Here is a 27,445-nt window from a genome sequence, read left to right on the forward strand (position 1 = left end):
AGGGGTCAAAAGTTAAAGTTGCTCCAATTTTACTAAAAAATGGTGCAAATTGTTGTTTGACCTACTTGGATTAATAAATGGAATATGTTGTGTGGGCCGCCAGAAGAGGAGGTACTGCGGGCCCACCACCAGAGGGCGCCCTGCCTGAAGTGCGGGCTTCAGGCACGAGAGGGCGCTGCCGCCACGGACACAGCCGTGAGTGACAGCTGTCACTCATTAATTCCTGACAGCTGTCACTCATTAATTCCTGACAGCTGTCACTCATTCTTCATCATCTCACTCCATAAAACCCAGACGTCATCTCCACCTCATCGCCGAGATATCGTACTTCTATGGAGGTAATATTCTCTGCCAGCATTCAGTGATTTCCAGAGCTATTGTGTTGCAGCTGTCAACCAGAGGACCGGCGTGGGTCACGACTGTTTCGTCCTTCGTCTCGTCAGATAAGTGGTTAAACAGACGGTGCACGAGTGTGTGTTAAAGGTGGAGGTGGCATTCCCACCGTTGTTGTTACGAGGTGTACACACACCCACACTTGACTGTCTTTGTTCTTCGCCAGCAGTACCAGATCCGACATCGGGGACGGTGATCACCTGGGAATTCGGGACTTGGCGGCTCCAGTATTCACCAGGTTCGGTGGCGGCAGAAATCGTGTGGTTCCGGCTCTTCTCAGGACAGACGTCTTCTATCCTCGAGCCTGCCCACACGTCACCTTTGTGAATTGACTGTTATCAGATTCTGAGATTGTCTGTGTATTCGTTGTGCACCTTCACAACATTAAATTGTTACTTTTTGGCTCATCTATTGACCGTTCATTTGCGCCCCCTGTTGTGGGTCCGTGTCACTACACTTTCACAACAGGAATAGTTTTGACTGTGTTGAATGCTTGGTCTGTAAAGTACCGGTTAAATAATGTTGACGTCCATTGAATTCTATGACATGTGACATATTTTACCCTGTAATGTAATAATTAAGCATGATACATGGTGCAAACTATTCCTTTTTGAAACCCTATTAACTCAACCAATAAGTTGCATCACCTTTGAACAAAACTGGAGCAACTCTAACTTTTGACCCCTGTACAAACTGAAACTGAACTTTGTCACCATTCTTGTTGTTTTTACCCCATAACTCTATAGAATTCAGTCATAGATAGTCCAAACTATACCTTTTTGGAATCTTTACAATCAGACAAATAATGTGGTATAATTTTCAATATGATTGGAGCATTTTTATATTTTGACCCCTATGTAATTCTTCAATTGACCCCCTACGTGGCTGCCTATTGAAAATTCAAGTGGCCTGTTGGTTTTTTTCAAAAGAGTAGTATCTAAGGTGTACTTATGACAAATTTGGTGCTTGTATCACCATTTGAAGGATTCCTCTGTAAATATTCTGTTATCTGCTGCAATAAAATCCCACTTAATGAGGTTAAAACATTTATACACCCCCTAAGATATGCTCTCTCGATGAGAAAGAAGACATTTTGTAATTTAAATAATAATAAGAGGCAGCATGGGGGCTTAGTGGTTACCATGGTTGCCTCACGGCAAGAAGGTCCTGGGATCACTTCTCACCTGGTCCTTTCTAAGTGGAGTTTGCATGTTCCCTCTAGTTTCTTTCCACTTCCAAAGATATGCAGCTGAGGTGAATTGGTGACTCTAAATTGACTGTAGGTGTGTGAGTATGAATGTGTTTGTCTATGTGTGTCCCTGAGACAGACTAACGTCCTGTCCAGGGTGTACCCCGCCTCTTTCCCTATGAGTGTAGTGTTAGGCTACAACAGTCCTGTGACCGTTATTTGGAATAAGTGGGTATAGAAAACGAACGAACGAACGAACCACCACCAAATCTGACATGTACGAGGTTTGTCCAAAAAGTATCATACCTTTTTATTTTTTTCAAAAACTATATGGATTTGAATCACGTGTGATTACATCAGCCAAGCTTGAACCTTCGTGCGCATGCGTGAGTTTTTCCACGTCTGTCAGTTGCGTCATTCGCTTGTGGGCAGGCTTTGAGTGAGCACTGGTCCACCCCTCCCGTCGGATTTATTTTGTCTGAGAACTTGCTGAATCTCCTGTAACAGTGGAATGTGCCGCAAAAGTGCTATGTCCAGCTCTGTTGCCATTTCTGTGGTAGTCACATGATGTCCCAGATCAACACAGCGTTCAGTTTAGAAATGATCTGGTCGATCCAGCCTGTCGAATGGCCGCTCGGCCACTGTGGGCGGTCTTTAAAAAGGTTTTAACAGTCCATAATCCGCGTGACGCCGACAGAATCTTCACCGGTATCCAACTGAATCTATCGAATGGTTTCCAACTGCCTGTCTCTAACAGTTTCTGAAAAAAATTTTGTGGAGCAAAGCAGCAGCCTCTCAGCAAGCTCTCAGACAAAAGAAATCCGACGGGAGGAGTGGACCAGTGCTCACTCAAAGCCTGCCCACAGGCGAATGACGCAACCGACAGGCGTGGAAAAACTCATGCATGCGCACGAAGGTTCAAGCTTGGCTGATGTAATCACACGTGATTCAAATCCATATAGTTTTTGAAAAAAATAAAAAGGTACGATACTTTTTGGACAGACCACGTATTGAGGCAAGAATTAATCAAGCAGGGTCAAGATGGGCCCCATTCACTAGACTTGTACCATCTAACTTGCATGATATTACCACCGCCATAGAAAATGCAGGAATTAGCAAAGTATGACAAAGTTTGGGATGGAAAAAGATTCATTTTCAATCACCTTGAAAATTCCATGACAAAATTACAGAATATCTCGGTGTATCACGGACACTCTCCCACATGCTGTGAAGTTTTGCAAGGCAGTCAATCAATCAATCAATCAATTTTATTTATATAGCGCCAAATCACAACAAACAGTTGCCCCAAGGCGCTTTATATTGTAAGGCAAGGCCATACAATAATTACGTAAAAACCCCAACGGTCAAAATGACCCCCTGTGAGCAAGCACTTGGCGACAGTGGGAAGGAAAAACTCCCTTTTAACAGGAAGAAACCTCCAGCAGAACCAGGCTCAGGGAGGGGCAGTCTTCTGCTGGGACTGGTTGGGGCTGAGGGAGAGAACCAGGAAAAAGACATGCTGTGGAAGAGAGCAGGGATCAATCACTAATGATTAAATGCAGAGTGGTGCATACAGAGCAAAAAGAGAAAGAAACACTCAGTGCATCATGGGAACCCCCCAGCAGTCTAAGTCTATAGCAGCATAACTAAGGGATGGTTCAGGGTCACCTGATCCAGCCCTAACTATAAGCTTTAGCAAAAAGGAAAGTTTTAAGCCTAATCTTAAAAGTAGAGAGGATGTCTGTCTCCCTGATCCGAATTGGGAGCTGGTTCCACAGGAGAGGAGCCTGAAAGCTGAAGGCTCTGCCTCCCATTCTACTCTTACAAACCCTAGGAACTACAAGTAAGCCTGCAGTCTGAGAGCGAAGCGCTCTATTGGGGTGATATGGTACTATGAGGTCCCTAAGATAAGATGGGACCTGATTATTCAAAACCTTATAAGTAAGAAGAAGAATTTTAAATTCTATTCTAGAATTAACAGGAAGCCAATGAAGAGAGGCCAATATGGGTGAGATATGCTCTCTCCTTCTAGTCCCCGTTAGTACTCTAGCTGCAGCATTTTGAATTAACTGAAGGCTTTTCAGGGAACTTTTAGGACAACCTGATAATAATGAATTACAATAGTCCAGCCTACAGGAAATAAATGCATGAATTAGTTTTTCAGCATCACTCTGAGACAAGACCTTTCTAATTTTAGAGATATTGCGTAAATGCAAAAAAGCAGTCCTACATATTTGTTTAATATGCGCTTTGAATGACATATCCTGATCAAAAATGACTCCAAGATTTCTCACAGTATTACTAGAGGTCAGGGTAATGCCATCCAGAGTAAGGATCTGGTTAGACACCATGTTTCTAAGATTTGTGGGGCCAAGTACAATAACTTCAGTTTTATCTGAGTTTAAAAGCAGGAAATTAGAGGTCATCCATGTCTTTATATCTGTAAGACAATCCTGCAGTTTAGCTAACTGGTGTGTGTCCTCTGGCTTCATGGATAGATAAAGCTGGGTATCATCTGCGTAACAATGAAAATTTAAGCAATGCCGTCTAATAATACTGCCTAAGGGAAGCATGTATAAAGTGAATAAAATTGGTCCTAGCACAGAACCTTGTGGAACTCCATAATTAACCTTAGTCTGTGAAGAAGATTCCCCATTTACATGAACAAATTGTAATCTATTAGATAAATATGATTCAAACCACCGCAGCGCAGTGCCTTTAATACCTATGGCATGCTCTAATCTCTGTAATAAAATTTTATGGTCAACAGTATCAAAAGCAGCACTGAGGTCTAACAGAACAAGCACAGAGATGAGTCCACTGTCTGAGGCCATAAGAAGATCATTTGTAACCTTCACTAATGCTGTTTCTGTACTATGATGAATACTAAAACCTGACTGAAACTCCTCAAATAGACCATTCCTCTGCAGATGATCAGTTAGCTGTTTTACAACTACCCTTTCAAGAATTTCAAGAAGGCAGTGACCTTCCGGGCTACAAATCTATCAAAGTAAGAACGAAGTTTTAGCAATTCATCATGCTATTTTTGCCTTCAGTGTTATTTGGTTTGCAAATAAATAAATAAATAAATACACATATTTCACCTTGTAGAAAACCATTTTTACCCAAGGCCAACATATGGCCATCGGGTATTGCGAAGACCTGGCGTCCGCCTGTCCGTCTGCCTGTCTGTGTTCAACATAAGTCCAGTTTTGTTACTGCCACAGTATTCAAATTCACAGAGAACATTCTTGGGACACAGACCTTGGAGAAGTTCAATGATGGCTAACTTTGACATATTTTAAGAGGTTAAAATGTCACATTCTGTTTGAATCTGTTCTACATCGTTTTTGAGTGGCGGGGGATGACAGCCAAGAGTAGAGCTGCACCGTGACGTCAGTGGATGGTCTCTTCAAAACCGCTTTGCTTTGTGTTTATATGCATGTCTCTCATATATTATGTACAACCCCTGGCAAAAATTATGGAATCACCACCCTTGGAGGATGTTCATTCAGTTGTTTAATTTTGTAGTAAAAAAGCAGATCACAGACATGACACAAAACTAAAGTCATTTCAAATGGGAACTTTCTGGCTTTAAGAAACACTATAAGAAATCAGGAAAAAAAATTGTGGCAGTCAGTAACGGTTACTTTTTTAGACCAAGCAGAGGGAAAAAAATATGGAATCACTCAATTCTGAGGAATAAATTATGGAATCACCCTTTAAATTTTCATCCCCAAAACTAACACCTGCATCAAATCAGATCTGCTCGTTAGTCTGCATCTAAAAAGGAGTGATCACACCTTGGAGAGCTGTTGCACCAAGTAGACTGACATGAATCATGGCTCCAACACGAGAGATGTCAATTGAAACAACGGAGAGGATTATCAAACTCTTAAAAGTGGGTAAATCATCACGCAGTGTTGCAAAAGATGTTGGTTGTTCACAGTCAGCTGTGTCTAAAACTCTGGACCAAATACAAACAACATGGGAAGGTTGTTAAAGGCAAACATACTGGTAGACCAAGGAAGACATCAAAGCGTCAAGACAGAAAACTTAAAGCAATATGTCTCAAAAATCAAAAATGCACAACAAAACAAATGAGGAACGAATGGGAGGAAACTCGAGTCAACGTCTGTGACTGAACTGTAAGAAACCGCCTAAAGGAAATGGGATTTACATACAGAAAAGCTAAATGAAAGCCATCATTAACACCTAAACAGAAAAAAACAAGGTTACAATGGGCTAAGGAAAAGCAATCGTGGACTGTGGATGACAGGATGAAAGTCATATTCAGTGATGAATCTCGAATCTGCATTGGGCAAGGTGATGATGCTGGAACTTTTGTTTGGTGCCGTTCCAATGAGATTTATAAAGATGACGGCCTGAAGAGAACATGTAAATTTCCACAGTCATTGATGATATGGGGCTGCATGTCAGGTAAAGGCACTGGGGAGATGGCTGTCATTACATCATCAATAAATGCACAAGTTTACGTTGATATTTTGGACACTTTTCTTATCCCATCAACTGAAAGGATGTTTGGGGATGATGATATCATTTTTCAAGATGATAATGTATCTTTCCATAGAGCAAAAACTGTGAAAACATTCCTTGCAAAAAGACACATAGGGTCAATGTTATGGCCTGCAAATAGTCCGGATCTTAATCCAATTGAAAATCTTTGGTGGAAGTTGAAGAAAATGGTCCATGACAAGGCTCCAACCTGCAAAGCTGATCTGGCAACAGCAATCAGAGAAAGTTGGAGCCAGATTGATGAAGAGTACTGTTTGTCACTCATTAAGTCCATGCCTCAGAGACTGCAAGCTGTTATAAAAGCCAGAGGTGGTGCAACAAAATACTAGTGATGTGTTGGAGCGTTCTTTTGTTTTTCATGATTCCATAATTTTTTCCTCAGAATTGAGTGATTCCATATTTTTTTCCCTCTGCTTGGTCTAAAAAAGTAACCGTTACTGACTGCCACAATTTTTTTCCTGATTTCTTATAGTGTTTCTTAAAGCCAGAAAGTTGCCATTTGAAATGACTTTTTTGTGTCATGTCTGTGATCTGCTTTTTTTCTACAAAATTAAACAACTGAATGAACATCCTCCGAGACCGGTGATTCCATAATTTTTGCCAGGGGTTGTAAAAGCTAGCGAGAAATAAACACTTCTAAAAATCTAAAACGCCATTTTTAGAAGCTAATAATACCTCTGAACTTATTTTGCAGATGTTAGCATAGTGATGTCACAGGCTGTTAGCTAGCTGCAAAACTAAGTTTCGTTTGTGTGTAAATATGTCCTCTTTGTCATATATTATGTAAAAGATAGCAAGAAATAAACACTTCTAAAACTGAAAGCACTCTTTTTGTAACCTGATAACAGGTGCACGCTAACTTACGCCAACTCAAAGCTAGCTTCCTACGGAATTAAATTTGTCTCATTAATACTAGCAAATGCACAGAGGGTGATCTACAAATATTCCTTGATTTGCATAACTTCTGCTTTTGTCAAAAGGTCATGTACATGCACACGCAAAGCCTCCTGCAGACGCTGTTAAAACATAAATATTGTTTCTGATTGACTGATTAATAGAGGGGCTTCATTAAACATGTACAAATTGTATGTAAGACAACAGGATCTTAATAATTAATTAAACAACTACAAATTATAAAGAACACAAGGCTCATACGGCCGACGCTATTTTAGCATTGCCTTATATTATTCATTACAGACAAGGTTCTATATTATTATACCGTGTGAAACTATTGAAAAAATTTAATTTTGTCTTAAGATGTACTTTTTTTTAAAATAAGCCTGCCTAAAGGGCCATCAACATTAATTATGCTGAATCTTCTGTTAGTTACTGTTGTGTGGTTGTTATTCTGAGCCTATTAATACTAAACACCACTCACACAACAAGAAAAGTGATCAGCTGGAACACCTGCACCCTGACAGTTTACTACAGACCTGTCAAAAACAGTTAACAACGCAACTAATTCCATTTTAAAAGCACTGTACTTAACCAAAGACAATATTTTTCTTCCAGACACCAACCCCCCCACCTTTAATCCAAACAGTTGAACACACTTTTCTGTGCAGTGTGAATATACAGGGTGTGGAACAGATGGTGTTTATCTCTGTGAAGGTGCCTGAAAGGTCAACAGCAGCAGCATGAGACCATAGGAATTATCCAAAGGTGGACAATGAATGCTGTGTTCAACAGGCATCAGTGTGCTTTAGGTGTAATTGCACAGTGGGAGGTGTTAAATAGACGGATTGTCGACCAAGCAGAGCTCGAAATGTGTGTTTGGAAAGCTGAAGAGGGCAGACACACCCGATCAGGAGATAGATGTGTCCGACACCGGTTGTCTGGGTTGTACACTGTTTAAAGAAAAGCTGCATGCTTCTCTCTAATTGGGTGACATTTATCTGACTGGAGCCCAACCTGTTTAAGCCTGGTATGGTCCTGTTGAGAATGAGATCTATATTCAGTAGGTGATCCAGAAAAACAGGTGTTGCAAAGGAAACAGGCTCTACTTTTGTCTGATCTCGTGGGCATTGGGTGGCTCCTATTATGCTGTGAGTCCATTTGACCCAATTCCACTTCTGAGTTTGATAAAACCCTCATGCACTTTGCTTAAAATTGGCTTGAATGATCATAATCTTACATAAGTACAAAAGTAGATAGACTGATATGTTGTGGAACATTTGTACAGGGTCTGTACACAAAGATAATGTTGAGGGTCATTTTGACCACAACAGCATTCAAAGAGATTTGCAGAGAGAAAATAAAAACATGTTTGATGTGCACTGTTATAACTTGTTCTGATTACCCTGTAGGGTCAAAGAGAAGCCTCACCACACTTTTGTTCAAACCTGTAATAGACTTTGTCAGAGGTAGAGCAAGATGAATAAGTCCTATGCAGGCCCTTAGGCCGATCAGGCCGGTGCTTATCCCTGATACCTACCTGAGTCTACGGCTCCACATGGACACTAGTCCATCACAGGTTCATCCCCATTCAAAGACAGTACCCATTTACAGCAGGGTGCATTGGGACAATACAGATGAAGTGGTCTGACCAAAGATACAAGAAGGCAGCATGAAGCATACACCTGCAATCAAACCAAGGCAGGTTATACCACAGATCTACCTGCTCTGAGGTAGATGAACCCAAATGGGCTCTAAATAGGGAGGGGTGCTATTTCAAAAAATTTGGAAATCTATAAATGTTTGCATGGAATATGGAAATATACATGGAATAAACCATAGCAGGATAAATTTTGGGTCATTTGGTTCCAAAAACCCATATGGACGGCGCCAGTGAAGGTATCGGGTTCAAACATCGCCAAAAAATATCCCCGAAAATGTCATATCTTGAGAACTGCTGCACCTAGAGACTTCAAATTTGGCTCCAAATGTTGCTTGACTCCAAGTTTCTATTGAACTTCTATAGTAACATAAGCCTATCTGGTGTTTTTTAAGAGTAATTGACAAAAAAACTAATTTCAGTACATATGTTATGACCAATTGTAACAAACAAAATCTATGTAGTTTTTATTTCAGGAACATCAGTTGAGTATAATCATCACATGTAAAGAATGACATGGCCACAATGACCTAATTATAAGCAACAGAGTGGTTTTCTACGTCAACAGCACATATACAGCACATAACAGCACATATAACAGCACGTTACTTGAAATTTTCAAACGCTCCATCCATATGGGTTTTTGGAACCAAATGACCCAAAATTTATCCTGCTATGGTTTATTCTGTGTATATTTCCATATTCCATGCAAACATTTATAGATTTCCAAATTTTTGGAAATAACACCCCTCCCTACTCTAAATGCCAACTGCCAAAACTCTTGAAATTATTTTTGACTGAGCTGACATGGGGGAAGTGGTTCAGAGGCAGAGGATGGTACAAGTGAAGAACCAGATGTTCATTTTTCATCTGGTGAAGAAGATTAAGACAGTAAGTCTGCTTTAGTCTCACCTCCATCACATTAGACCACAACAAGCATCAAAGACCCATTTTTTTCAAGATGGCAGCTTGTTTTTGTTTGCTCAGTGTTTGTCTGTTTTTACTGTTTTCTATGGATTTTATTGCATTTTTTCACTTCTGAAAAAGGTTTTTACTTTGCTGTACTTAATTTATTTGAGGTATTTTGGACATTTTTGGGACTGTGGCCTATTTACCCTGTTATTTTTGTGAGCTGTTCTGAGGCCTGTCCTCTTGTTGCATCTACTCAGAGATCTAGGGATCTGCTACAGCAGTGGTGTCCAATGTATTCCAGAAAGGGTCTAGAGGGTGCATTGATGATGAAAGGGTGCTTTGAGCAGATGGGATGAGTTCATCAGTGAAATCACCTGCTGCCATCAGTGGCTGCAAAAAACCCTGCACCATCTTGGCCCTTTCTGGAATACTTTGGACAACACTGTGCTATAGTGTGGCTTGTCCACACTCTCACGAGCGCCATTAGCTTAGCTTATGACAAGCTAAAAGTGGACGCTCTCGGTATGGCCAAATAACTGTCCAGTTTCTGGGTATTAGGTGTTAGTATACGCCCGCGGCCGACGTACTTGATGAATTCCTGCTCAAAAGTAGTTCCCAGATAATTGTGATATATTCCTGTGAGATAATGAGTATATCTCATCTAAACCAATTCTAAAATGTACCAGTAATAAAAATATAAAGATAACTGAAGTTTTAAGAGTGGCCGTAATAAATATTTAAGAAACCTAAAGTTTATGAGCAACTTCACCTATCGCTCATTTATGAGCATTCTTAACATTGACACGATGGAGTTTGATGCAAAGAGTTCAGAAAGATACGATTGGAATGTTTTAATTACCATTTACAGTTGGCGATGAAAGACTTGGGTGTTAACTTTGTGTTAAAGTCAGAACAAGAAGCTGCACTGAAAGAGATCTTTCTGGGAAGAGACACATTCTGTGTGTTGTCGCTCCAAGAGCGGCATGCTGAGCAGGGTGGTGAAAGTAGTTCGGTAAGCTCAATCTGTGGGCGCAAACTATCCCACAATGCTAACATAGCAGAGATGTCGGTTCAATGACAGTGGCACTCTGATCAGGGTGTGGCTCATCTTTAGCCTAAAGCTGTAGCAACAATACAGCAACACACACTGCAAATCAGCAACACATAGACCTATCCCCTGCAGTGTGGTTTGCTTATACCCTGAATTGTAGTGTCAACTCAGCTATAGTGGCCAGGTTGGCTTGATCTGGGTGCCATCTACCCCGCACTGAGGCTAGTGCTGTTTTGCTGGGGCCTGTGCTGGTTGCTGAAGGCATCTACTCCATGCTGGGGTCTGTGCTGCTCTGCTGAGGTCATCTTCATCATTCTGCGGTCTGTGCGGCTAATTAATACATATGAGGTCTATTAGAAAAGTATCCAACCTTATTATTTTTTTCAAAAACCATATGGATTTGAATCACGTGTGATTGCGTCAGACAAGCTTGAACCCTCGTGCGCATGCGTGAGTTTTTCCAAGGCCTGTCGGTTGCGTCATTCACCTGTGAGCAGACTTTGACTGAGGAGTGGTCCAGCTCCCTCGTCGGATTTTCATTGTCAGGAAATGGCGGAATGATTTGGGCTTTTTTTTTTCCATCAGAATTTTTTCAGAAACTGTTAGAGACTTGCTGCTGGAAACCATTAGAAAAATTTATCTGGCTTTCGGTGAAAATGTTACGGGCTTGGTAGAGAATAAGGAGTGTTACTGTCGCTTTAAGGACGGCCCCCAGCGGCTGTGGGGCGCGCCGCGCTCCGAAGCTGCCATCGACAGGCTGAACGACCATTTCATTTCTAAACGGATGGCTGTCTGGATCCGTGACCAGTGTTTGCCATGCCAGAACATGTCCCATGAGGCTTCATCACGGCGTTGCTTTGCGCCATGCGGCACTGCCGCGACACGCGGAATTCCTCCGCACGTCTGTCTCAATGTGCCGAAAAAGTGCTGATGTCCACGTCTTTTCACAATTCCTGTGCTAGTCAGACGACGTCCCGGATAAAACACAGCGTCCAGTTTGGAAATGAACGGCACATTCCACTGTTACAGGAGTTTTTGTCATGGAAAGAGGAGCGGAGGCTTCGCGCTTCGCGGCGGTGCCGCATGGCGCACAGCAACGCCCTGATGAAGCCTCACGGGACATGTTCTGGCATGTCCAGGCACAACCACAATTTCTCGGATAATCACTCGATGGAAAAACCACCAACAGCTGTCTGAACGCCATCTCAAAGCCATCCTGTGAGACCAAAACGGAGGTGGTTTTGTCTCGCTCTAGTAGCTAATCCATCGTGACGCGCGAAGCCTCCGCTCGGCTTTCCATGACAAAATCTCTTGTTAAAAGTGAAATCTGCCGGAAAATGGTTGATGTCCAGCTCTTGTGATAACCAGAGAAATGGCACACGATGGTCACGGATCCAGACAGCCATCCATTTAGAAATGAAATGGTCGTTCAGCCTGTCGATGGCAGCTTCGGAGCGCGGCGCGCCCCACAGCCGCTGGGGGCCGTCCTTAAAGTGACAGTAACACTCATTATCTACCAAGCCCGTAACATTTTCACCGAAAGCCAGATAAATTTTTCTAATGGTTTCCAGCTGCCAGTCTCTAACAATTTCTGAAAAAATTCTGATGGAAAAAAGCCCAAATCATTCCGCCATTTCCTGACAATGAAACAACGACGAGGGGGGTGGACCACTCCTCACTCAAAGCCTGCTCACAGGCGAATGACGCAACGACAGGCGTGGAAAAACTCACGCATGCGCACGAGGGTTCAAGCTTGTCTGACGCAATCACACGTGATTCAAATCCATATGGTTTTTGAAAAAAATAATAAAGGTTGGATACTTTTCTAATAGACCTTGTATTTACTCTGCAATGCCAAGTGCTGAGAGTTGTGGACAATGGCAATTCTTATGATTTTATTATGTCTATTGACTGCATGGGACTTTGGGGCAAAGGATTGATCCTGGGAGAGTACATCTAACAATGTGTTTAGCCTGTGGGACATGGCTCATAGCTACACTTGCACTATGGATACACTACAAGCTGTGCAACCCACCAATCCAAATGATCAAGGACATGAACTTATCATCTGATCTTCCCAGAGATTTACCTCAATTTAAAAGCCTTGAAGCTCTCCATAATTACCCCACGCTTAGAAAGAGATCATGCTTGGTTCCAAAATACTAGATGTCAAATTTAATATGTAATGTTATGAAGCAGTGACTGTTGTTTGCTTAATTATTACTCTTATCAGGTAATGTACAACCAAACCCTGGCCCTGAGCTGCAGTGTATTCAGACACCATTTGATTTTAAATCCTTGTCTGGTCTTAAAATTGTTCAATTGAATGTGCACAGCTTGTTATCTAAGATGGATAGGGTCAGGATTTGGGTTAAATCAACAGATGCTGATATTGTTGTAATTTCTGAAACCTGGCTGACAAAATCTATTGCTGATGAAGACATTAATGTGGTTGGATACAACGATGACAGTGCTGTTACTTATGTTAAATCAAAATTTGATGCCTCGATAGTTCTGTCTGAATCCATCTGTAAATAACTGGAATTCCTGGCACTGAGTGTGGAAATTGCTAAGGGCCTTTGTATAACTGTCGTTGGGTGCTACAGACGTACAGAAGTATTACAATCTTTGAAGCATCTGTTGTCTAGACTGAATTATAATGAACTTGTTTTAGTTGGTGATTTAAATTGGGATTGGCTTAAAGCAGTATCTGAGGATTTTTAAATGTATCTTACCCAGTTGGTAAATTTACTCACTCGGGCAAACCTCAAAAGCCCTGCGACGTCTACCTTGATTGATTTGATTTTGACAAATGTTCCTCATAAATTCTCATCTCTTGGTGTTTTCTGCAATGATAAAAGTGATCACTGTGTTGTTGTTGCTTTCAGAAACACTAAGGTACCCAAATCAAACCCTTGCATCATTAATTTAGGGACGGTTTTATGCAAATAGTAAATAAACATAAATAAACATGCCCTATTAAGGCGATTCAGGGTAAAGGGCAAGATAATCTCTGGTTTTCTCCAGAGCTGGCAAATATTATTCATGGCCTTCTGACGGACCAGTCATTGGTATACTTTTACATATAAAGTAATACTCGGACTGTTGCCTTCCTACATTTGTACCTTAAATGTAAGTCTAAGTGCTGGTCCTTACTCTTTCCGCTCACAAGATTACTTTTTCTTTTCTGTTCCATATGCCCATACTGAACTGGGTAAAAGGGCTTTTGTCTACTCCGCATCTTTTGCTGTGAATAAGTTGCAAGAGGAGTGGAAATTAACAGCATTAAGTTCACAGAGCGCTTTTAAATCCAAATTCAGACTACTCGAGGCCAACTCCACATCATGCACTTGTTTTTTATAATATTCTTGTAATTTTAATCTTTTTAATTGTCTTTTCTTTGTGTCTGTGTAATTGTGTAACTATGTTTTTTATTTGCTGCTGCCTATCTTGGCCAGGTCTCCCTTCAAAAAGAGGTTCTTAATCTCAATGGGATTTTCCTAGTTAAATAAATAAAAAAGTGAGTTAGGGCCAAGGAAAATTGAACAGTCATGTTCACCTCAGCAAAATGAAGCTTCCAGTGTTCTCAAAATGGTTTTAGGCTCTAAAAGGAAATGCATGAAGTTCCCAGTGAGCTTGTGGAGAATAGAAGGGTGCAGAACATCATCAACAAGAATACTGTAATTGTTGTTTGAATGATGTGTAATCTGAGTGAAGATTACCCCTCTGGAGTCAAATGACGTGCCCTCGCGTAAAAAGTCACATGACCTAATTAAGTGGATGGAACACTCAATCTGCTGCACTCTGAGGCTCCCTTTAAATGCGTGTTGAACGTAGCAACTTCAACCTTTACAGCACTTTTTTTTTTTGTTAATAGTCCTAGTATAACTTACGAGTATTTTTTTACGCCATGCGTTTTCATGAATATTATTGTCATTTTTCGCTGCGCGTTTATGTACACACACGCAGCCACAAGGATCATTTCCTTCTCTACTGCAGCAGCAACAGCGGTGGGAAGAAATATGACTCCTTCTTCCTCATTGGTTGGCTGGCTTGTGAATTTTCCACCAATCAGAAGTCACTAACCCCATGTGTGTTTGATCACAGCCCACCCACGCCACATGGGTCTGATTGTGTGGTCGCCTTCTCTTTCTACCTAAGTGGCTCTACTCTACTCTTTTCTACTCTCCTATTTTACTCTTCCTTTTTAGATATTTAGATATACCTTTGTATACTGGCATAGTTCCACCTTAGAATTGGAATATAATATATAAGATATACCTTACTGAATTTTCATGGAAGATTTAGTTCCTCGACATGGATATACCTCACTTGTAGAGGTGGTTTGGATTTGAAAACACAGATGATGCTCAAAATACAGACGTCAGAATGATGTTGCTGTTAAAAACAGCTCAACAGTGAACTTGTTTCCCCACCTGCGAATTAAGGAATACTAGCGTGTTGCCCGTGGGGATTGAGACTGGGTAGCGTTTATAAAATAGGTAGCTGACATTTTTCAAGGGTGGTAATGAATTATGCAAAGTTTCTATTATGATTTTTAACTGAAAGTGCAGGAAATTAAAATAAGAAAGTTTTGTGAACAATTGTATTTATGATTTGGCACATTTAGTTGATGTCATGTGTTACAACTGGCAAGGTTGAGATATTTTCTTTGTTCAGAGGTTGTCTGGTTACCAGGAACTGATTAATGGTGACATCAACATCCACTGTTCACTTTTTTTTTGTAATTTATCCATAAAAAATAGTCCCATCAACTTTGTTTTTGCGGCGTTCATACTTCACCCAAAATACATAAGCATACCAAACAGCAAATGTCAGCTCTCCCAGTTTCTCCATGACCAAGGGTATACACACACACACACACACACAGCTTCGCTTTTCATATATAGATGAAGAATCTGAAAATCCTGCAAAAAACAAAACAAAACAAAAACAAAACACTAAATCAGCAAGTGTTTGCACAACACACTCTGCAAACGTGATATAATTTCACTAATATTTATGATTAACATTTTTCTATTATTTTTACTTCATTTCTTAAGTTTTAAGAAAATAAATAAGAGCTGTTTTTGTTACACACTGTCCGTCAACGTCATTAGTAGACAATTGACGTCTACTAGTACTTAGATGTTTACAAACACAATTTTGAAGAATATCATCCAACTATCATTATCCTCAAAGTCAGAAAAAAAAATTATATTTTTTTGTCCATATCACACACCCCTGGTGGCAATATAGGGCAGAAACATACATTCCTACAAATGTGTTGTTTTTTGTTTTGTTTTGTTTTTTTGAAAATTCATAATGCACAAAAGTAAATAAGTCCCTTCGCCCCCCCACTGGCGGTCACCAGAGTTGATGTGGCACAAGTTTTATGCCAGATGCCCTTCCTGACATAAATCCACATTACATGGAGAAATGTTGCCACCACCCCTGCTTGTTTCATAAAGCACAAAAGGCAAAAAAATGTTCTTGTAGTAAGCACATTGCCGAAAGGAATATCTCTGAGTCACAGAGAGGATATGAAGCCACAAATTAAAAATGTTAAACACTCCCAATATCCAGAGGCAAACACTACTTGGAACTTCCAGCCTCTGCAGCTACTGTCCAGAGATTTCAAACTGAGCCATCCAGACTTGTATCCAAACAATGGATCTAGTGATGACCAAAAAAAAAAAACCTGATCTGACCCCTCAGTAAGTCAGTAAAACGGCTGCTGCTTGTGTAAACTGCACACCTATACACCTACGCAAAGCACACTTGCGCTCAGCATGTGGAGAGTAGCCAGGTAATTACTTTGACAAAAACTACAAAGGTGACCCTTGATTGGAAAAACAGGGTTGGAAAATAAATGAATGAAGATACTTATTACAAATTTAAATACGGTCTTTGCATTAAATGTGTTCATATTTCTCTTTCCTTTCTTTTTATTTTGCCAGAAAAGCTAAAATAAAGTTCTGTTGTCCAACTCTCTGCCTAGTTTGGCTGTATTTAAGATGTGCGGGTCAAGTTGATGTCATTCAATTTATTTCATTTATTTAGGAAATAACCCTGTTGTGTCTGATGATTTGCGGATGTTATTGCTGAAATCTGAAATCTCACATGATTAATCAATCAGATTTGTGCAACAAATGTAACTGGATTAGAATTCAATTTATTTCATTTATATAGCACCAAACTGCAACAAAGCTGCCTCAAGGTGCTTCACACAAGTAAGGCAAAAGTCATTTTACATAGAGAGAGGCTCACACAATCAACAGTGTCAATCTTATCCAAACATTTAGCCATTTACGGAATCTTAAAACCCTGTTTGAGAGCAAAAGGTCTGTAGGCTATTGGAGCTTAAAGAAACAACAAAGACAAACTGAAGACAAACTGAAGTTTAACAGTCGCCGATCAGTCAGTTGTATTTAGTGTCAACAGACTGAACAGTGGCAACATGAACACGTCTGTAGGCGATACGGCAGCAAACATACTCACTCTTTCTCCAGCCTTGTTTACAGGCTATATTTGCCCACTCTCGCTTAATAATTAATCTGTTTCCAGGCTTAACCGGACGTTTCCCTGCATTTATAGAATCAGAGATAAAATGAATCCCATTGCCAGCCGGCGATAAATCTACACATAAACTAACACCAAATCAACAAATTGCAGGTATATTCAAATCAAATTGAGTAAAAGATGAAAAAAAAATCAAAACTTCACTGTATAAAATAAAAAAGACCAAATATAAACACTTGCACTGAAACATCCATACATATCGAGTTGGTTGAATAAAAAACCTCCAGCGTGTAAAATCAGGCCGAGTCAGAAAACCTTCAAACAACTTCTTTAGAACAGTTTTGACGCCCTCATGAAATCAGGAAAATATGTGCTGTTGAACCTGTGAATGTGATTCCTTTATTCCCTTTTGGAAAAATAAGAATATTTTGTTACTCTTACTTAGCCAAAATGATACCAATCTTTATTTTAATTTTTAACTTGTTGGCTGAACCATTCAGAAGGATGATAATGTCTTTTCCAAGTGTAACCTGAATTAGGATTAAGGTCCCCAAACAAAAAGCTGACAGTGAGGAACACTGGACTAGAGTCCTCTTACCTTCTTTCAGAGTCCACTTTATGGAGCCCGACTTCTTGCTAACAGCATGAAGGTTTCCGTCCAAAGTCGACACAAAGAGCAGGTTTTCTGGTAGGGAGACTGTGCTGGCATCACAGAAGGACTGCAAAAAGCAAAGAAAAAGGACATGATGTTGAAATTGTCTTGATTAATGGTCCAAAACAACATATTTCCTTTAGAGAAAAAGAAATAAAAGCATGAAAAATAAACAAAATTGCAAACACTTATTTTGTTATTGATCAAGTAATCAGCCAGTTATTTTCACCACTAATACAAAACCAAAAAACCCTTAATCACCAACAAGCAGGCATGGGCCTAAACCCAGCCACATCAATATGTCTGATCTTCATGAATAATTATTATTCCTCTCAACATGGACACGGATCCCTCAGAGGTAATATATTAACATACTAATGAACGTGCACACTGATCTGAACGATTGTGGCAGAAGGGTGATCAGCTCTGACCTGAAGCACAAGTAGCGACTGCTAAACTGATACAAGTGACAGATATTTGAATCTCTACTGATTTTACCCAGAAAAAGTACATCTAGGTCAACTCCCTCTGGTGTCACACCAGGTAGTTGTAAGATGAACTTGCACCTCAAATATTTTGGGTCTGCAATGAGTTGGTGTTGAGTAACTGATGGGCACGCACACACAGAGGCAGAGCCCATTTTTTATAGACTCTCTCTGGATGGGGTGGCAAGTTGGACTGCTGCATTAAGGAGAAATTAACACAATGCAAAAATCTTATGACAGTTACAGGCTGGGTTACAGGCTGCAGTTGGCAGTATGTTGTACAGCACTATCATCTAAGTTATAAAGTATTCTAATGATTTTTTATTATTATTCTATCTTCATAGATAACTTAATTAAAAAAAATAAATAAATCAACATTTCCCAAAGCCTAATGAGACATCTTCAGATTGGCACTCTATAAAGAAAATAAACTGAAACAGAATTAGATGTATCAAACATACTGTGCAGTCATGTTACCAATGGTATTAATTATAAAGAAAATAAACTGAAACAGAATTAGATTTATCAAACATACTGTGCAGTCATGTTACCAACGGTATTAATTTTTCACCAATAATAACAATAAGGGTGGGGAAGCATCAGGTGTCTGCCTGGGTGGTTGCCATCCAGGACCCGGGATGGTTCTGTGGTCTGGTGGATGTGACACCAGTGCACAATCTCAATCTTGACTTGTTGAATAATACAAGAAAATCTGTGAATTTTAAAATCAGATTTCAGGTCAACTGGAACCAGTTAAACATGGGTATTTTTCCTTTGGGGAATTAATCTGTGACATCTTGACAGAGTCCTCTCCAGGGCCAGTCCCACTCTCATCCACTTCACATTATGGTATCTGGGGATCAGTATCACCCTGACGGGCCTCAGTGGCTGGACAGGACTTACTTCTACTTCTTGAAAACTTACTAAATCCTATTTGATCACCAAAATAGTTACTTTTCTTTCTAATCAAATAATCATCTGGTTTCTCATTTAGAGGGACACGGATAAAAGTGAAGGTCAACCTTGTGCATATTTTAAATAACAGATTAGAGAAAGAGAGCTTAATTCTGTACTGGTGGCTTTTATAATTGGGCTTGCAGCGAAGGAAAGAAATGCATCAGTTTTCTTCAATTTATTTATTTATGAAGCTCCAAACTACCAAACATAAGTCACCTCAAGGCCTTGCACAGGAGCAACATATAGCTCTTTCTCACCCACGAGCTCGAACATGAGTGACATTTGTATGCTGGGCTGAGACGGTACACAGCCAGAACAGTTTATTTGCACATTCAGAAAGTGTGTAGACACAAGCTCCCATCAGGGTGTTATCTAGAAAGTATGCAATCCTGGCATAAAAAGCAGCTTATTTATCATGGGTCATCAATTCCACTTAGTGCAGAATTGTAGTAGCAAAACTGGGACACACAAGAGTCATAATTGAACAAAGTTTTTAATGTTAACAAGAGCCATCTGTAATACAAAGTGTAGTGGGATCACCCAAGTACACACTTGTGCTAAATATGAATGAAATTGGTCAACTGGTTCTTGAGATATTGCGCTAACAAGTGAAAACTGACAAAGGCGGACAGACATGCTGATCGCTATATCTCCCCAAACTTCATACTGGGGGGACAAAAATGCATAAATTGTCATTATCATGAGTATCATTATTATTATTGTTATGTAAAAACTCTTTTTAAATGTCTTCAAAAGTGGACCTTTAAGGTGGTGGTGGCACAGGGGGGTTCGTCCCCTTGCCTCTCTGGCTACGCACCTGCAGCATTTCTTTCACCAAGAGGAAAACAAGTACAATGAGTAGGAAATCTTATTTACTTATGTCAAAATCACTACCTGATTGGCCGGTAAGAGGAGAGTATCACATGCATCACACACGTGATGCATATTTAAAGCAAAAGGAGCACAAAATAGTTTATCGCTGCATTGGCACGGAGCTCATTAAACAAAGTCAGACTGATGCATGTACTGTTGATCCATAGGAATAAAACAGACTGGCTGGCTGCTGTGTCACACTGGCCAATGACAACACGGCAACTGTACACAGTGGTTACATAAAAATGGAGTAGCTGACTTCTAGTTTAGGCCAACAAAAAAACGGGGTGAGGGGTATCTCGAGAACACACGAAGGCACTTTGTCATTGAACATCACACACACACACTACAAATCTGTTGTGTGAATTTTATTTAGCCAATTTACATTTAGAGACAATCTAATGAGTGGGGGCACATCAAGTTCCTCAGGACCCAACCTCAGGTCCACAGATGCTACCCTAGTTTTGGGCAGTGGCATGAAACTTAAGTATCATTTTTGATGGTGACAAGAAACCAGACAGCCTGCAGCAAACCCACACAGACATAAACTCTCAAAGAAAAGAACTATCAGGGAACCAAATCCACAACCTGCATGCTATGAGGCAACAGTGATAACAAATCGACATGTAACAGTGGACCCATGACACATAATAGGAAAAAAAAATGACGGTGAGAGAAAGATTGCATAAAGACCAAAACTTACACAAAAAGAAAAGCCTAAATTAAGACTCACCCAGTTAAAAAAAAAACAAACAAAAAAAAAAAAACACACAGCTGAATCATAACCACAACAGACGCAAACCTTCATGACGAGGCTTGCGGCAGAATTACCAACAAAGTGGCGATGTGTATTTCACTCACCCTGTGTGGATTTGTAAAAAGCTGCTGCTCTGCAACTAAACTGTGGGCCTTATGACAGAGATCCAACTATGGAACCAAAGCACCAAACGTCATGAATTCTCCAAGTATTCAATATATTTTGTTGCTGTAAAATATCTTCAACCAGTTAACCAAACATTTGCTGACAAAAATATGTTCATGAAACTCAGAAGGAATTGTCTATGGACAATACATAACACTTTGGACAATTTCGGTGTGTTATTTCTTGATACTGTAAATCTGAAAATCAGAGCTTTTAAACATTTTTCCAATCAATATATCATTGATAAATAGCCAAATCTCCATAAACCAGTTAGAACTTTGGAGTTATATTATGATGAAATGTGATAAAAATGTATTATGTCAGAGAAAAAGGTGAAGTTGGTTGGAAAGAAGACGCCTCCTGTGGAATACTTCTGAAATAATATTTAGGATGGCATCATTTGTCAGTGTTAATAAGAAAGGAGTAATAAAATCTCTGGATAAATTCAGAATATCTGATGAAGACACATTTTTCAGCTGCAACAAAACTTTTGATTTCACCTGAAAATAGAGACAATATTTCATGAAATTGGTGATAGTGGTGACACTGGGGTTTTGACTTATTATTTCCAGCACTAGAGTGATCTGGCATTGATCACATTGTAAATGACACACATATCAACACAGCAGGTTGTCGGACACGTGGTTTTACTCTCCAAAAGCTTTCAAAAATGACAAGCTGTGCATATGGATGCAAAATGTATAGATTTTCTGCACATACAGAAAGGACAAAAAATATATATGATAAAGCAACATCCAGCTCATGTCTGTCAGGCAAGTTCATGTCCAAACTTATACATAGTGTGTAGGCTGTACCCTTCAGGCTTCATTGTAATTATGACTGTAAAACTAAAACGTTAATTTACATTAATTATGAAGTTGATGATGTCAAAAAAGTTTAAAGTGAAAAATCTCACAAATACCATGCCAGTAATATATATATATTTTCAATAGCACCAATGAAAAATGACACCAAACAGAAAACACTCAACTCCTGATATATCAAAAGGATTAGTTCCGTGTTTGGGTGCTATTGTGAGTCAAGCATCTGCTAGGCTGTCTCGAGCAAAGCGCAAGGCCCTGAGAATGTCACACATGCAAAAAATGCACAATGGCTTTGATTTCACTGCAACTATGCATCAAGAATTACACAACTATTACTTTAAAATTAATCCACTCTGACTATAAATGTGTATTTCACACATTATGCAAACTTTGCAATAAATCCACGGCTCATATGCATGCTGAACTACGGGGGACGGTCCATCCAGATACACTATGGTCCATTATGTCATTAGGCCTAACAAATTACAGCCATCGTTGCTCGGTGCATACACCTCATGAAGTATACAGCTCAGCCAAAATTAGCAACACAACTGGTACCCAGCACACTGGGGCAGACGGTGCTCAATCAGCTCAGACAGACATCACAAGGACTTTACTAGGGTATTTGACAAGTATAACGGCCAGTCCAACAAGTTTGGACGTTTGTGTTCTCACATATAGCTCATCCACATAACGTCCAGGCGGGTTTGGGTGCAGAGCACGTTTGAAATACACACAGTATTCGTCTGGGTATGACAAGGATAAAAGGTGGGGGTGAAATTGCTCAAGACACACACAGAGAAATCAGCAGTCAGTAATTCAGGCCTGAGCATGTATCATGCTGTACAAATACAACCATCAGAACCACGCAGAGGTGTTGTGTTGTTACGCTGTGCTTTACCCAGCATGCATTTTGTTCTAAAACCCAAGTCATTAAAATTACCAGACCTTTCACACATGGTCAGTGGTGCAAGTCCAAGATTTAACAGTGTTCAGTTTCTGTGCGCTGTTCAACCCCGACTTCAAGTGGTCAAATCTGGAGTACTACAGGGTTTCAGTTGACCTAACCGAAACAAAACAAGCAGGTTTAATTTCCCTTTTCATAGTTTCACAAAATCTCCAATGTAAAAAAAAAAAGGAAAAAAAACAAAACAAAAAAAAAACAGGTCATTAAACACTTGCCTTGAAATGCCCTGCTGTAATCTCACGTCACGCACTGTCAATAGTGTACATCTGTGACCGTTCCCACCAAAAGTGTCACTCAGCTGTTCTATGGAAATCATAACGGAGCCGTTTTTGGGTCTCTCATAACTTCTGTCAGCACTTTTGGTTTCACAAACAAATATTGCTCCTGACATCTGTCAGCCCCCTAATTTTAAAGACAAACCGATATTAAACAACTGATGGATGTTTTTACAAAGTTACCGTTTTAAACACATCATTTATGGTCATTTTACAAAACGGTTTTCAAATGCATGCTGTCATGATGAAACCTCTCAGATCAACATATGTGTAACTGGACAAAAGTGTGGAATCAGGGAGTTTCTCAAGAGCATGAGGAAGTAGCACGAGGTCTGAAATGCCCCACAGCCCCCCCCACCCCAAACCCCCCCAAAAACCCCCCCCAAAAAACCCCACACAGACACAGAAAAAAAAAAGCCCCACCTGTGACCATATTCTTTACTTTGACTATAGATTAATGTGAATGAATGCGCACAGGCTAAAAACATATTTATCTTGTGTGAATTAAATGCATGCATTTCTATTAAATAAAAAAACTATAATGAAGTCTTAACATAATAAGACCAATTTAATTTGGTAAACAATAATTTAGGGGCAGCACGGTGGATTAGTGGTTAGCACTGTTTCCTTACAGCAAGAAGGTCGTGGGATCACTTCCCACCTACTCTTGTCTGTGGGGAGTTTGCACGTTGCCCCCATGTTGGCGTGGGTTCCCTCTGGGTGCTCCGGCTTCTTCCCACTTCCAAAAACATGCAGGTTAGGTGAACTGGTGACTCTACAGTAGGTGTGTGTGTGTGTGTGTCTGTCTATATGCAGCCATGTGATGGACTGGCGCCCTGTTCAGGATGTAGTAGGTCACACCCTCTGATCTCTGGGATAGGCTCCAGTCCCATACGACACTTAACTGCAGTAAGGAGGTATAGAAAATGAATGAATGAATATAATTTATCCATTGATAATTTAAGGCAAGTGTACACAAAAGAAGATTCACATGAAAAGAAATTATACACTACATCTCTCATAGTATGGCACATTAAAAAAAAAAAGTGTTAAAACAAGTCATCAAATTAAATGTAATGCTGCACCATTCTTAGTGACACAGAAATTCCTTAAATAAATAGTTTTTGCATGCATTATAATACTGCATGCATTAAAAATTGTTTTTGGATGAACAGACAGACCTCTTTGATATGGGAGGTGATTGTCTAGTGGTTAAGCGTTGGGCTTGAGACCAGAGGATCCTCGGTTCAAACCTCAGCCTGACCATAAAAATCACTAAAGGACCCTTGGGCAAGGTCCTTAATCCCCAAGTTGCTCCCGCTGTGTAGTGGGCGCCTTGCATGGCAGCACCCCGATATCGGTGTGTGAGTGTGTTTGTGTGAATGGATGAATGTGAGGCATAAGTATAAAGCGCAATGCAGTCCATTTACCATTTTACTAAATACCTGAAAGAGGCATAAGTTCTCAAAAAGTAAGGAAAAAACCTGTTTTACCTTCAGTGTTCCAGTTGGATATTTTGTACAATTGTTACAGTGTGCACAATACATACTGGGCTCAAACAGCAAAAAAAAAAACATTTCACAATTTATTTATTTATTTTTAAAATTGTACCTTTTTTTTCTTAAAAGGCAAACACTTTTCTAAAACACACCAACTTGCTAGAAAGCATTAATGACTGTGCAGCCTACATGTATGATTGCAGAAACCATGACAGGAACTGTGAAAAACTGATCACGTGTAGTGGAGACGGGACAGCCATAGACAAGTCCTCAATCAACGCATTTGAAAGTCAACTGATAAACTTTTTTTACTTGATCAAACATGAGAAATGCTGTCAGTCAGAAGGTTTGAGACAGACGCAGCTGTTTGCACGTTTGCCTTCAGGGCTCTGCAAACGTGAAAGATGACACAGGCTTGGAGATGTTTGAGGTTCCTCCCAGTGACGCTCAACAAATGCCAAATTAAATTTCACAAAAGACACAAGAATACACATCAGGTTCGCACTTTTTAAAGTGAGCGTCGTGGCCCAGAATGTGTCCGTTCAGCTGCTCTCTGCGTGGTTCTGCTCAGCGGGAAGGATGTCACGTAGTCGAGCACACAGTCAAACGACATCTACCGTTCTGATAAGACGGTGAGAAACCACAACTTTTCATCAGCAAATAAGACTGTCTCACAAAGACGACAAGTAACAAATAGTTCAATAAGCTCATCACGAGGAGCACCAAACGACAGAGGTTGTGAGAGAAAAGAGAATGTAGTCAAATAAGGTAGCTGTGCAATTAAAGAAACAGCTGTTCAGAACAAACAGTAAAGCCTAATTATTAAACAATTCTCAAGATTTTAGGCTGGTGAAAAAAAGTTGTTTAACAGCAGATAGAAAATCACAATGACTGGAAAAAGTAAAAACAGGCCACACACTGAACCATGTGACCCCAACACAAACCATTAAGTTCAATGACATACTAATTGCTTGCCCGTATTGTAAATGAAATCCAACAATTTTCCGATTAAAATTTTGAACTGTAATAATTTTTCTTCACGCACATCTTCCCACGGTGCGCTACCATTGTGTGAAGTGTGCTTTACAGGGCTATTCCACACGGCGCCGTTCCATTATGATGACCCATGGACCAAAAAAGTGCAGAAAAAGGGATGAAACAGTTTAACCAACTTGCCTCCTAACAGGTCTGCTTATAAAGTGCAGACCTGGCAACCCGCCCGAAAACTAAATAAAGGAGCTGCGCCCTTAGCCAGATTCCCAGTCATGAACAAAACTGCAACGAACGCTACTTTGGCTTCAAATTTTTACCCCAATGGATCACAATTAAACAGGTTTCAAGCCACAGTCACTATGAACTCCCCGTGTAAAGAAGTTTGACCGTAAATGAAATCTTTACAACTACAAGTATGAATACCTGGCAGTTACCACGTACTATCAACAATTTCAAGAATCGAGATGACATTTTTAAACCGACTGGATGCTGATTTCACATCCGGTGCCGATGATGGCTGTAACTACAACATATACCAAGTTTGTTCAAGATTGACACAGATGGATCAAGATGATGCTTCGAAATGTGCCCCGATTTGCCTTTCAGGATTAAATGGGAAGGAACGGTGCTCTGTGGAAGGAGTTAGGAGGAGTTGCAATTACAAGAGAGACTGATGGACAGAATGATGTGTATGGGTAGGGAGGGGAATATATATACTCGACATCTGCTGGAGTCACTGGCTGCAAAGAAAACCTGCACCCTCTTGGTCCTTTCTGGAATACTTTGGACCCCACTGCCCTAGAGTGTTCACAACTAGCGATTTGAAGCCATATTGTTTTCGACCTCGATCTGTTGCACACTGCATTCACTGAGTTTTATCTGTGCGCTGGAATGCTCTACCCCGAACATCAGCCCACCCACTTTTATAATAAAAGTTGGCTAAAACATCACCTTAAATGAAATAAATTTCCTGACCCCAACACAGTGTAAAAAGCAAAAAATAATGAGTTTTCCTGAAGTTGTTCCCATCACTTACATGTCTTACCTGTGACATCATCAATGTGTCTTGGTCTTCCCAAAGTTCTCTAAATATACCAGGTGACCCACAATAACTTTTGTTTTGCATGGGGAATTAATACTTTTTTAAATTCATTAATTATTTTATACATGCATTCAATGTTTTTTTTTAATCAGTAGTCGTCACATGACAATAACGCCACTTTGAGAGTTTGCAGTACAAGAGTTCTGTGCAAGGTGGAGCAGATCTGGCACAGTCTGGCACGAAATGGGCATTTGTGATGAAATCAGACATTTCATTGGACTATATGGAGGGGTGGGCGTTCCGACAAAAGCAATAATAGCTGTGTGCTTGTGCATCCACCCCCTATTCAGGCAGTTTTTTGCTCAGAATCCTCTGGTGTTCCGAAGCACAGATAAGGTACATGATAACTCCACGGTCATAGCAGTCTTATCGTCACCCAATAGGGCTAAATTTAGATTGAGGAGAACACATTTGAAAATGTTTAATTTATTATTTAAGCATGCAAATAATCATGTGCATCTATACATCACCTGCTCCTATATTTGATCAATGACTATACATTATTTCAATACAAATGTGCACATTCCTAGTAGCCTGACTGTGGGAACAGTGGGGTGCACCTCTTTTTTTTTTTTTTTTTTTTTTTTATAGGCCACTGCTATTGATATTGTACCATACGTAATTTGCAAATTTCTATTAGTACAACCCACAGTGCTATTTAAACTCACAAATGTCATGTTTCATGCACAATCCTAATCCTAAACCCAAGTTTTGAGTTTGAAATTCATTCATTTTCTCC

The 27,445-nt window shown here is 40.1% G+C and overlaps 1 protein-coding gene across 2 annotated transcripts in view; it reads right to left on the bottom strand.

Moving 5' to 3' along the window:
• Positions 1-27,445, bottom strand: part of LOC117527672 (serine/threonine-protein kinase/endoribonuclease IRE1-like) — an 81,949-nt gene that overhangs the window by 51,958 nt on the left and 2,546 nt on the right. For both annotated transcript variants that reach the window (XM_034190117.1, XM_034190116.1), the window contains exon 2: positions 17,756-17,876. In XM_034190117.1, the coding sequence (XP_034046008.1) occupies positions 17,756-17,876 (121 nt within the window). The remainder of the gene's footprint in view (positions 1-17,755; positions 17,877-27,445) is intronic.

Source organism: Thalassophryne amazonica, chromosome 16 (genome assembly GCF_902500255.1).
Source record: "Thalassophryne amazonica chromosome 16, fThaAma1.1, whole genome shotgun sequence".
Classification (NCBI taxonomy): Eukaryota; Metazoa; Chordata; class Actinopteri; order Batrachoidiformes; family Batrachoididae; genus Thalassophryne; species Thalassophryne amazonica.